This window comes from Chrysemys picta, chromosome 3, assembly GCF_011386835.1.
Source record: "Chrysemys picta bellii isolate R12L10 chromosome 3, ASM1138683v2, whole genome shotgun sequence".
In the NCBI taxonomy this organism is placed as follows: Eukaryota; Metazoa; Chordata; order Testudines; family Emydidae; genus Chrysemys; species Chrysemys picta.
In genome coordinates this window covers 120,680,986-120,692,987 of record NC_088793.1, presented here as the reverse complement: position 1 = coordinate 120,692,987, position 12,002 = coordinate 120,680,986, and the positions used below count along the sequence as shown (strand labels likewise).

Genomic DNA, 12,002 nt, shown 5'->3' with positions numbered 1-12,002 from the left:
GCACCAAATGGGAGCTGCCCAGGTAAGTGCTCCACACCCAAACCTCCTACCCCAACCCTGAGCCCCTTCCCTCATTCTAGCTCCTGGCCGGACCATACACCCCAACCTGCTCTTTCACCCCCAGCCCTATGCTCAGTGCACTCCCACCCTCAGCTCAGTGCAGGGGGAGGGGGGGAGAAGAGAATGAGCCAAAGCCAGGGAGAAGGTAGGTACCCACTATATGTGGGCAGGGCTAGGACCCCAGACCGGCAGCGGGCTGAGCGGATCCGGCAGCCGGGATCCCGGTTGGCAGGAGCCGGCAGATGGAACCCCTGAGCGGCAGCGGGCTGAGCCCCGCACAGTCCGCTACCAGTCTGGGGTTCTGGCTGCCAGACCCTTGCCAGCCTGGGTCCCGGAAGCAGGCCCTGCTCAGCCCGCTGCCGGCTTAGGTGAATAGAACCCCAGACGAGCAGCGGGCCGGCAGCGTAAGATCAACGTTTTAATTTAATTTCAAATGAAGCTTCTTAAACATTTTGAAAACCTTGTTCATTTTACAATACAAAAATAGTTATATAACATATAGACTTTTAGACAGAGACCTTCTAAAAAACATTAAAAATTGTATTACCGGCACGCAAAACCTTAAATTAAAGTGAATAAATGAAGACTCGTCAGACCTCTTCTAAAAGGTTGCCGACCCCTGCCCTAGACACCTGGCCAAGAATCTAGGATCAGCTCGGTGGGGCTAGAGAGAAGCAACCTCCTCAAAAGGTCACCCTCCTCCAGTGATGCTCTTCTGTGCCATCTCGCCCACCCCCAAGATCTATGGCCAATTTAGAATAAAGGGGGAAGAGCTAGAGAGTAATGAAGCAAGGCTGAGGCTGTGGAGGGGTGGGGGTAAAGAAAAGAGCTGCTAAGGAACTCCACCATTGGTTATGATGAAACTGACCCTAAGCCTTGGCCTTCGCTCTGCTGCCCACAAGCCACAGCTGTGCCTGTGTCTACTCTGCGCCTGGTGATCTTTTGCTTTGCTGTTGGCACGGTGTGGAGAGGAGACAAGGCTGTCTCTCTTCCTATTTTCATCCCATAACTACCAATGGCATTTAAATATGTATTTCTCTTGCTCTTACCTGCCCCTGCATGTAGCACTAAGGACTGGCAGACATTAATATAGTATTTTTGTGTTGAGCCAGACATTGGAATAGCTTCCCAGTTTTCTCTATGCCGTGTCAGAGGTGAAAGATCAAATGAATTTCCTTTGTTGTCTCTGCATTAAACAAACAGTTTTACATTTAGATGAATCAAAGCCACCTCCAAAAGCAGACCACCACGCTGGATCAACAATTCTGCACTGATTCAGGGGGAAATGCTACATGCAGGAAGCGTCTGGATATCCTGCATCAACAGTAGGTTTCTATTAGCAGCATCCCAGCCAGGTCTCACACCCCTTAGGTTTGCCAAGACCAACCATTAGATAGGGTGGACCAATACTATGAGATATTACAGAGAATCCTCTATCTAGGTCCCTAGCTGGCATGTCTTACTCAAAGCACAGTGATTGCCAGATTTGGGGTCAGGAAGGAGTTATCCCCCCAGGTCAGATGGGCTGGGGCACTAGGGATTTTTTCCCTCCCTTCCTCAGAAGCACAGGGTGTGGTTAACGTGCTAGGACCAGCTGGGTCTCTCTCACCTCATCAATTCCCTGACACTGCAGAGACCTCTGGCCCTTGGGGACCTCAGTCTCCCCTGTTCCCTGCCTGTGGCACGCAATTTAGTCTTCTGAGGATTAAATGCTTTAGTCTAATTCAAGTCTCTGGGCTTACTCTAGGTGTATCTGGATGGAACTTCATGAATCCTGATATACATTAATTAGATCCTTTAGTCTGAATTCTGGTCTCTTCTGGCCTTAATATCTCTGTGAAACTATGGCCTAGAGAACTATTCAAAAATGTTTTACTGGGAAAGCCTCACAAGTCATCTTGCTTCTATGAGGGTCAGAGAGAGCACGCGCTGGTGGTTAACTATATTTCAACACACACAGACAGCAAACTCAAACATTAGGTTCCAGTTTCCATCATACATACCCCTCCTTTTCAATGGTTCAAAAACCCAACACCAACAGCTTCATTTTATCTCTGGCCTCTTTCTGCTCCCTCCCCCACCCAGTCTAACAATGTCTGTTCTGGCACTAAACTGTAAAACCTCCCCCTACTTCCCAAAAACAGTCTATTCCTATATACAAAATTAGTTCATAAGCTTAAGTTTGTTTTCCCCCATCCCCAAGAATTACATTTGCACTTGTGCATTGGTGATACGCGTTACAATTTAACCCATCGCAAATTCACACTGGATCACTTTATCAACGAGAGAAAATAATGGCTGTGATCATAGCCGTTCATGCTGAATACAATGGCTCCTGAATGGGCACATGTCACCACCAGCACATCACCACCAGTTTAGGTCAGAGGGAAGCACAGCTTACTTGTAGGAGCATTCTATAGATCGGAAGGCTGGACAGGCATATTGGGTGTGCCATTCAAACAGGTAGGTGCAATCAGGAGTTTCTTTTAGAAACACTGGCTGAAAAAAAAAAAATAGAACCAGAGAAGTTTATATTTCACATCTCTAAATATAGCGGTGAACAAAAATTTCCCCTACTTCATTTGGCTTTCAAACATTAGTGCAGTTAGACAAGACACCAATCAGAGATCTAACATTATACAGCTGAATGCAGAGGATACCTTCACATGTTACTAGTCCTAAAGTTGTGTATACATGACTAGAGCTCAGAAAAAAGCCATTCATCAAGGGCATGTAAAAATGTTACCCACAGGAAAGGGTCAAGAACCACTGGCTCTTCTAGAGGATTGTAGGGAGGGAGGAGTAGCAGCAGAGCAGTGTAAGGGCCACTGTTTCTTTAACCAGGAAGGAAAAGGGAAAAATAGAGGGATCGGAGTGGATAGAACTGCTAGCTTCTGCCCAGTTCCCTCCAAAATGGGAGTAGGCAAGCAGAGCAACCCCATAGCCACTGGTCCTTTCAGAGTATGGGCTAGGGAAAAAGGAGCAGAGGGATCAGGAGGAGGAGGGCCACCTGCACCTTCAAGGTGATATTGAGGGCTACAGAAACAGCCCTGTGAAGATGTAAATTAATTGCATTTATGAGTGGACAGATTTGGTTCATTCGGGGATGGCAGAACTGGAAGTGGCAACATGGCCATAAAAAAATAAAGCAGTCCTGGCTTTGGAAAGTTGGGGCTTTTAGGAACATGGCACTGCAGCAATATATTTCTTCCAAACTAAGAGGCTTAATCCTCAGGCGAGTGCATTCCAGGAAGTCATTCATGCTCTGCAATGCAGCTCTTCTGGAAGCATTTGTTTCAACTTGGTTTCAAGCACACTCTTACTAAACGTCAGGCAGCCTTAAAAAGGTGGAATCTACCACTGTCTGTGGGGGCAAGATTAGCATGATCAAGAGGAACACATTTCCCAGAATTCTAATAATTCACTTATAAGGTATGTTTGTTATAAAAAAATATAATCTCGCTTAACGTGTAACAAAAGAATAAAAAGAATGCCCTGTTCTTCTGTAGGACAAGCTACTCATCCTCACGCCATGCGTTTTACACTTTCAAAAAAATCAAATTATTCAAATAAGGAAAGATCTTTTCCCAGTCTCCTTTAAAAGCCAGTTCAGGGCTCATGATTCAGCTACTGTAGTCATAGTAATTCTCCAGTAAGAGGAATGGTGCTGGAGATTTCCCTGAGGTCCCCACATCATGCCAGGCAGACATCCAGATGCCACATCAGGGTGCCCTTCATTTAGTTGCTGATGCATTTTCTATCTAGCTACATTATCCCAAAACTAAGGAGGAGAACAAAATAATTTAACTCAGTCGGGGCGGGGGCGGGGGCGGGGGAAGGAAGCAGTGAGAGGTATTTCAAGAAACATGTAATCCTCCTTTAACAACAAGATGCATAGTTTTCCTTATACTCGTCTCCCCAGCCCTCTGAGTATGGTAACTCATGAGGAGAATTTCAGAAACTATTTTTTCTGCAGCTCCCGAAGACTTTTCTCAGTGTACAAAAGATAGACTAACCTCCAGAGTGTGATGATCACAGTAAAAAAATATGGCAGTTGAGCGTTCATATATTTTGTGGCATCTCTCTCCACTGGTATAGTTGATTTTTATTAATCCATTTTCAAAGGTCAGCTTCTCAGTATACAAACCTTTTAAATTAGATAGAAAAAACAGCTGAAATAGAAGCAAATTACTACTTGAATCCAACTACAGAAAGCTAATCCAGTACATTTGCACAGTTCTAGTCAATACTTCTGCCAGCAGGCCACAAGGACTAGGTAAGGGGCAGTAATTTAAAAAAGGATACATTTCTGCTAATATGGTCTCAGATCACGACAGAGAAGTTACAGGTTTCTGGTGATATTAGGTTTTTTAGCTACATCGAATAACTCAATCTTAGCTGTGAAAGAAAATTTCTATGCAGAAAGACTGCCATAGTTGGAGGCCTCGTGTGCTCTTCTGCAATGTCTTTACCACCATTGCCAGTTAGATGACAGAATGTGCACAGGTTCTTCTCTCTACTCTGAAATCATCCTGACATTTTCACTGAAGCCACAGTTCTCCATTTGCCAGCCGATGTAGCCACCTCATCTGCCCCTTAACCCCCCTCAAAGCACCACATTAAAAACAGCCTCCAGTAAGAGAAGGGACTCTGCTCCCCCACAGTCGGTCATTGACACTTGTGCATTAGCCAATGAAGATTCATAGAAAGCCGCTCCAGCAGATGCAGTGCTCTCAGTCGCTCCCAACCCGAGCTACTGATTCACTGAGGTCTGTACCCTACAGTTGAGTGGCAGTACAGGACTTATTCAAAGCTGACAACTGGATTTGGGGCATCATTGACTAGAGTCAGAAAGAGAGATGGTAAGGACAGCTTCTAGTTATACAGAAGCCATTTTAGGGAACACAGAAGTAGGAGCTGCTCCTTAAATGATGTTTTACTACTTTATATCTGCTTGGCAGTGGTTCTTTACCTCTGGGAGATGCACAGTAAAGCACAAAGCACTGAAAAGCTGCACTCACTTCCAGAGTGACACAGCAACCCCCTCCCAACTCCTCTCACTAAATCCAACAACTACTATACCTGCTACTTTTCTAAGAGACTGGTCTTGCTTCTTTACTTGGCATGATGACACATTGCTCTGATGATTCGGCTGAGGGCAGTCTTCCGTTATTCTCTCACAGACTCTGAAATAGTAGTCATATTCATCTGTACTCACTTTCTTCTCCATCCCAGAAAGAGGCCTCAGATCATACACAAAACCGTACCTTGGATCTTTCACTTGACAGTTCTCTCCTTTAAATCAAAGTTAACAGAAGGCTTAAATTGCAAATAAATTAACACAGCTAAACACAAGCTTTGCAATATACACTCCGAGAGAGTTATACATACTCACAGCTGCAGAGTCAAACCTGCACAAAGGACAGTCCTTATTAGGCAGCCTCCTGCCCATCACTCCTAAGAACCCTAGAGTAAATTTTGCTCCAAACTTTATTGGAAGGCCACTTCAGTTAAAGCAACTCATTTCTGTTGATCACATGAGAAGCCTCTTAAGAGATCCACTCTTATTTAGCTTTTAATGACAATTAAGAGGAAAAACTCAACAATTTTTAATAACCTCTTAAAATTGTTAGATAAAAACTTATAATATTCACTGTTTTAAAGCAATATTCAAAAATAGACTCATGAGGCAAAATATGGCCATGGATCAAAAACTGTCTAGGAAGCAGGATAGAGCAGGATTAAATAGTCAACTTTCATCATGCCAAAAGGTTAAAAGCGGAGGAGTGCCAGGTCCAGGACCTTTATTTATTAATGATCTGCAAATAGAGAATGAGTAGTGAGATAGCAAGGAGAAGAGCAGTTTTGGATGGGCACCTTAACCCACTGCTGCCTAGTGCAGAGCTCTTGCACCTTTCTCTAAGCATCGGGTGACAATACTGGACTAAGACAACTCAGGAATTGCCACTGCAGATCAGACCTATGTTCAGACAGCACAATGTACACTTACATATTTTATCTGTACATCACAGCTTTACTTAAATGTAAGAACTAGAGTAGTTGTGAGTTAAACTGCAACTTGAAGAGCCAAACCTTAAGCTGGTGTAAGATCAGTGTAGCTTCACTGCCTTCAATGGATGGAACTACACTGATTTACACCAGCTAAGGTTCTAGTGCCACATTTTTAAACACAGATTTTAATCAAACCAAGACACCTGTGTGTTGACAATCATCACCGTATATTTCGAGCTATTCCCGCCACACACCACCAAGCTTACTAGGGCCCAAATAAAGGTAAATTTAATGAGATTGGCCTTTGCAGCAGTACTGATCCTACGGCATTATCAAGAGTAATAATAATGGTTCAGAGTACTTTTATAACAAAACTTCTGATTTTTCCTTATACATCACTGGCAATTTAAAACAGAGAAAAACTAAGAGTTCAGGATCGCAATGGCACACAGAAGTTACCAGACGGCTTCTTTGGAAGCCAGGACATTTAACATTAGAGCTTGAAATAAAAATGTACCCAGCCCCCACTAGTATGACAGCTAAGCTTACGAGCCTGGGTCAGAAACCTGTGCTGCCACACCCTACCCCAGGGTTACACTTTGTGCCTTTCATGAAGCACAGTGTACCATAAAAGTACACCACTTGTTTCTTTGTCACCATCACAGGTCAGTGGATTTTTCAGATACTAAAAGTTCTCTCTTCATAACCAAGATGAGCCTTTAGTGCGCTGAGATTGAGTATGAAGGAGCAATTACATAACTATTTTCACAAAAGCATTGTGTACAAAACTGTTGTAATAGTAAGGAATAAGATTACATTTCATATTTAATTCCAGTTTAGAGACTTTTTTTTACCTTCTGCTCTGTGGACAGGACAGGCTGCCAACGTTCTCCAGATAAACACAAATTCACAACCATCCTCATGCTGAAACACAGGTGATCCCTACAATACAAACACATGGGGATTATTCGAATATTTAAGGTTTCTCTTTCTGGGTAAGCAGTGAGAGGGGAGAAGATAAATGCATTTTATAAACAAACAAAATCAAAGTATATTTCTAACTCATGGAGATTGAATTCAAGCAGACTCGCATCTAATGCCAGTACTTTTAATCCTACGAATCAGGTCCCTGAACAAAGCCACTTTTATTGAGTAATAATGGGGAGTCTAGTATTGCACAGCATAAAACTTTATTCAATAAAAGCCGATGAAAATGTTATTTTCCCTTTTCTGGTTATTAGAGTATACTGAAAAACATTGCTAAAACCCTAACCGTAAGCAAAATTTAGAGGCCCCAATTATGTTTTTTTTTTCTGGAATGGAGAAATAAAATACATTTTGTTACATGCCATAAGACTGACCTATTACTAGGATTTGAATTTTATATAAAATCAATACACACACACACACTTACTAGGGTTTGATCACACTCAAAGAGGATACGTGTAGAATAGCGCTGTTTATCTTTGCATGTGTCACCATTCAAGTAAATAATACTAAGAGACCCATCAGTAGCAGCTTGAGGACTTATCTGAATAACACCAAGGTTCTGGCCTTTATCAGCAGATTTCACACAAGATCCTATTGCACCACCTGCAGGAATAGGAAATTTTATGTCAAGCATGTTGCATTTTCATTACAGAAAACTCCACTTATGTAGACATACCATATATACTTGTTCATAGGCCCAATTTTTTTTTAGTAAAAAAGGGAAGCACCAGAGACGGGGGTCGGCTTATGAACGGGTATAGAGAGGGAGAGGTGGGACACAGCCCCTTCTCCCAACAGAGGGAGCAAGGAGAGGCAGCCCAGACAGCAGAGCCAGAAGGGAAGAGGCGGGGCCAGAGTCTCTCCACTTCTTGCCACGCTGCTCTCCCCTGCAGTCTCCGAAGCAGCTGCAGCCCGGGGCTCGTAGGCTGCAGCCGTGCCGCTTGGCCCTGGCCCCCAGAGCAGGCAGTAGCCATGCCGCCTGGGTGCCAGAACACACTGCGGCCACGCTCTCCAGCCCAGCCCGCTGGAACATTCTGCGGCCGCGCTGCCTGGTCTGGCCTGCTGGAGCAGGCTGCGGCCATGCCAGCCAGGCCAGAGACATCCTCCCCTGGCCCTCCCCAGATAAGGTAGGAAGGGATGGTATGGGGAGAGTGTGAGGGTCCCTGGCTAGGGGTGGGGTCATGTGGGGGGTGGTCACAGGGGTTACTCCCCTGACTCCCAGCTTCTCTCCCCCCCCCCCCCACAAAAAAAAATTCCCCACCAGTTGCTGTCCCAGTCCGTCAGGATAAGCAGCTGGCGTGCTGGGACACTTTGTTTACTTAGGTTTACCTCCGTGCCTGTGGACGCTCAAGATAAACAAACCATCTCGGCCCACCAGTGGCTTATCCTGATGGCCCGGGAGCCAAAGTTTGCTGACCCCTGAATTATAGGGTCGGCTTATCAACGGGTTATACAAATTTTCCATTTTTACTTCTCCATCTTGGGGGGGTCCGCTTATAAACGAACCGGCTTATGATCGAGTATATATGGTAATTTTTTTTTTTTTTTAAAAGGAGTGGGTCAAAAAATGCAGCAGCTCATATCAAAGAGTGAACTGGTCAGGGATCAACTATATAAAAAGAGTCACCAGTTCATCTGAAACAGACAGCACATTTTATTCAGAACTTTATTGTCTAACAAAACAAAGTAGACTGAAAATGCACCTTGCTAAGTTTATTTATTCATGATTGTGTTTCCAGCAAGTTGTCTTACCACATTAAGATAAACAGAAGGGGCTTTTTTTTTTGTTTTTTTTAATATATTTATGGCTACCGCCTTTGCTATAGCATGTACTAACAGGAAACTGGTTCAATCCTAAAATAAACATAACAAAGAGATAAATATCAATTCTTTACTTCATAAAAATTACTTAAATCAGTAGTTAAGTCATAAACCACAAGCTAGGAAGAGAGCATTTTAATGCACCACTATCAGCTTACCAGGGCATCCGGGCACATAAGGTAGAGGCTTGCAAACATTCAAATAGAAAGTTCTTGTTTTTGCATCTTTTGAAGTATCTACAGCGATCCAGGGCTCTCCCTCTTTGCTCAAGTCACTTAGATCATACTCATTGCCAGCTGAGTCTGAAATGTATTTGGGATGTACAATAAATTGAGGGGATATATATGGTATTGTATATTAAAAACCCTGACCTTCTTTGTCATGTTCTTGTTACAAGGTTAGATGGCTCCTCAATACATACTAAGTCTCATTACCAATATGAATTTATTAATTAAGGCAGCAGTTCACAAACTGATCCATAGGAACCCTGCAGAAGGTTCATGAAAAGCTAGCTGGCCAGCCAAAAACACTGGCTCGGTTATACCAAACTGCATGCAGTATTGCTGTAGCCATGTTGGTCCCAGGACATATGAGAGACAAAAGTGTGTGAGGTAATATCTTTTAGTGGACCAACTTCTGTTGGTGAGACACACAAGCTTTCCAGCTTACACAGAGCTCTTCTTCAGGTCATCTTTGTGTAAGCTGGAAAGCTTGTCTCTCTCCCCAAGCAAATTTTTTCCCTTGGCATAGCCTTCCAAATGAACAGTATATAGACTTAATACTGCCGCATGTGGTCGCTTTTATCACTGAATCTGGAAGCAACATAGAATCTGTCTACAGACAAATCAAAGGGCATAATGCTGTTGTTCTCACAGCTCTATGGGTATAAGGATTAATGCTCTACGGGTGTGAAACATGGACCTATTATGAACAGCACGTTAAAAATCTTGACAGTTTCTATTTGCAACACCTACAATGACAGCTATGCATCAAATGGCAGGTCCAGCATCCAACATGGAAGTCTTGTCAAAAGCTGGTTCAGTTGGTATCAAGAGTTATTTGCTTTGCATCCAACTGATATGGACACTCTGATGGACTGGTTATGTAAGTTGTATGCCTGAGACCCATCAATCAAAACAAATTCTGTTTTCTGAATTAAGCTCTGATAACTAAGTGGAGGGTGGATGAAATGCTTCAAAAGAAGCTGAAACAGAGTCTGCACAAAGTGAGTATTTCAGACAGAATCTTCGAGAGACTGGCAACTGACCATATTGCATGGTGCCAGGCCATAAGGGTGGGGGTCCACGACTTTGAGAAGAACCACGTTGCATAGTGGGAAGCAGCTCGCCAGCTACAGCAATAACGTGCAGTTCAACCAGCACAATCAGGCAAATGGCCCTGTGGTTAGTGCAGTAAGTGTCATTCTTCCCCAACTGGTCTTTGGAGCCATACTATGGCCCCATCAATACAAACAGGTTGTCGACATCCTCTAGTTCGGGGTGACGAATATTATTATTCAGACCTAGCTGCATGACATACAGACACATGCAAGTGACCATACAGCTGACTCTTTCCAGTGCAGACTAAAAAATAGAGTGGTTGTCAAAAGACAGCTATCAAGCTTGGTAGGGTCAAAATTTCATATACATCTATTTGCAAACTCAATTAGTTCCTAGCTTTCTCCTAAAACTAAGGCTTCTATGCAGTCTAAGAAGAGGGAAAGTCTAGTACCCTAGGAACATGAGACACCACTGGCATGCAACAGAGGAACCTTCCATTTTTAGGCTTCTAATGGGATTAACAGTTGTGAAGAGAGCCGCTTCTGACTGAGTGGGTATTCATCCACGAAAGCTCATGCTCCTATGTCTGTTGGTCTATAGGGTGCCACAGGACTCTGTTGCTTTTACAGATCCAGACTAACACGGCTACCCCTTTGATAAGGGTTAGAAAAGTTCATCTAGACGCTTATCCTGAAGACGAGTTCTTAAACATTTTTGACCCTAACTCAAACTTTCACCCATCTCCATAGAAAGCTTTACCTTTCGTTCAATTACCCTCACCTCCCTGATATGCATTTCATGGAACACCCCCACAGTAACAGTGTACTTACCAGTAACCTGGCAGTCTACTGGAGCAGGGGCACAGGCTAAGGCTGTATGAAACTCAAAGAAAGTATTATGGATGCCCAGTGCACTGTTTATTTCTTCATCCACAAATTTAAGTTCTCCAGGGTACGAGTCATTGCAGATGAAAGTCACTGTAAAAGTGTCGGATGCTCCTGTGTGAAGATATAGCAAATGTTCTACTGTTGGGTGCAAATGAAATTTGTTTTCTAATCTCAGATTAAAGAAAAGTGAGCACTCTAAGAATAACAGTCACTCTACTAACTCAACATATCCATTTGTTGCATTAAATCAAACTGCAAACCTTAAAAATCGGTCAGAAAAATTCTACCTTGTGGTCTGCAGTGTTTAGAACTACAAATCAAAACTCCCAAACAGGGAGCGTTTAGAGGATCTGGGCCAGAATTATTCAACTGCCAATTAGAGTAAAAAACAAAACAAAAAACACCCCAGTTTAAACAGACTTGTCATAGGAAGCATATCAAATCATGGGCCGCTGAGGCGGATTTCAGAAACAAGTACACCTCTACCCCAATATAACGCGACCTGATATAAAACACGAATTCTGATATAACGCGGTAAAGCAGTGCTCTGAGGGGGCGGGGCTGTGCACTCTGGCGGATCAAAGCAAGTTCGATATAACGCGGTTTCACCTATAACACGGTAAGATTTTTTTGGCTCCCGAGGACAGCGTTATATCGAGGTAGAGGTGTATGCCCAGTGAGAACTGTGCTCCTTGAACCCCTGACCACAAAAAAAGCAGTCCATACATATACATGCCCCATCACTATTCAGGCATCAGATATTGTTGCCATGGTTGCTGACAGGTTATCCATGAAAAAGTGAGCTCTGATTTCTAGGCAAAGTCAAGGATCTTGGCTCAGACATTAAGGAAACAATTACAGCATCAGAAACTGCAGCACTCTTTTGGCCTATTCCAATGGAGTAACTTCCAAGCAAAAACAGGACAAATGGAGTCTCCATACTGGCATTGCT

The 12,002-nt window shown here is 43.5% G+C and overlaps 1 protein-coding gene across 1 annotated transcript in view; it reads right to left on the bottom strand.

The window, feature by feature from the left end:
- The window catches only part of IGF2R (insulin like growth factor 2 receptor), a 91,150-nt gene that overhangs the window by 30,611 nt on the left and 48,537 nt on the right, over positions 1–12,002 (bottom strand). The window contains exons 24-31 of the mRNA XM_065588914.1: positions 10,994–11,161; positions 9,042–9,185; positions 7,487–7,665; positions 6,927–7,014; positions 5,143–5,355; positions 4,077–4,207; positions 2,462–2,559; positions 1,110–1,246 (exon numbers count right to left, since the gene is read on the bottom strand). Coding sequence (XP_065444986.1) covers positions 1,110–1,246; positions 2,462–2,559; positions 4,077–4,207; positions 5,143–5,355; positions 6,927–7,014; positions 7,487–7,665; positions 9,042–9,185; positions 10,994–11,161 — 1,158 coding nt within the window. The remainder of the gene's footprint in view (positions 1–1,109; positions 1,247–2,461; positions 2,560–4,076; positions 4,208–5,142; positions 5,356–6,926; positions 7,015–7,486; positions 7,666–9,041; positions 9,186–10,993; positions 11,162–12,002) is intronic.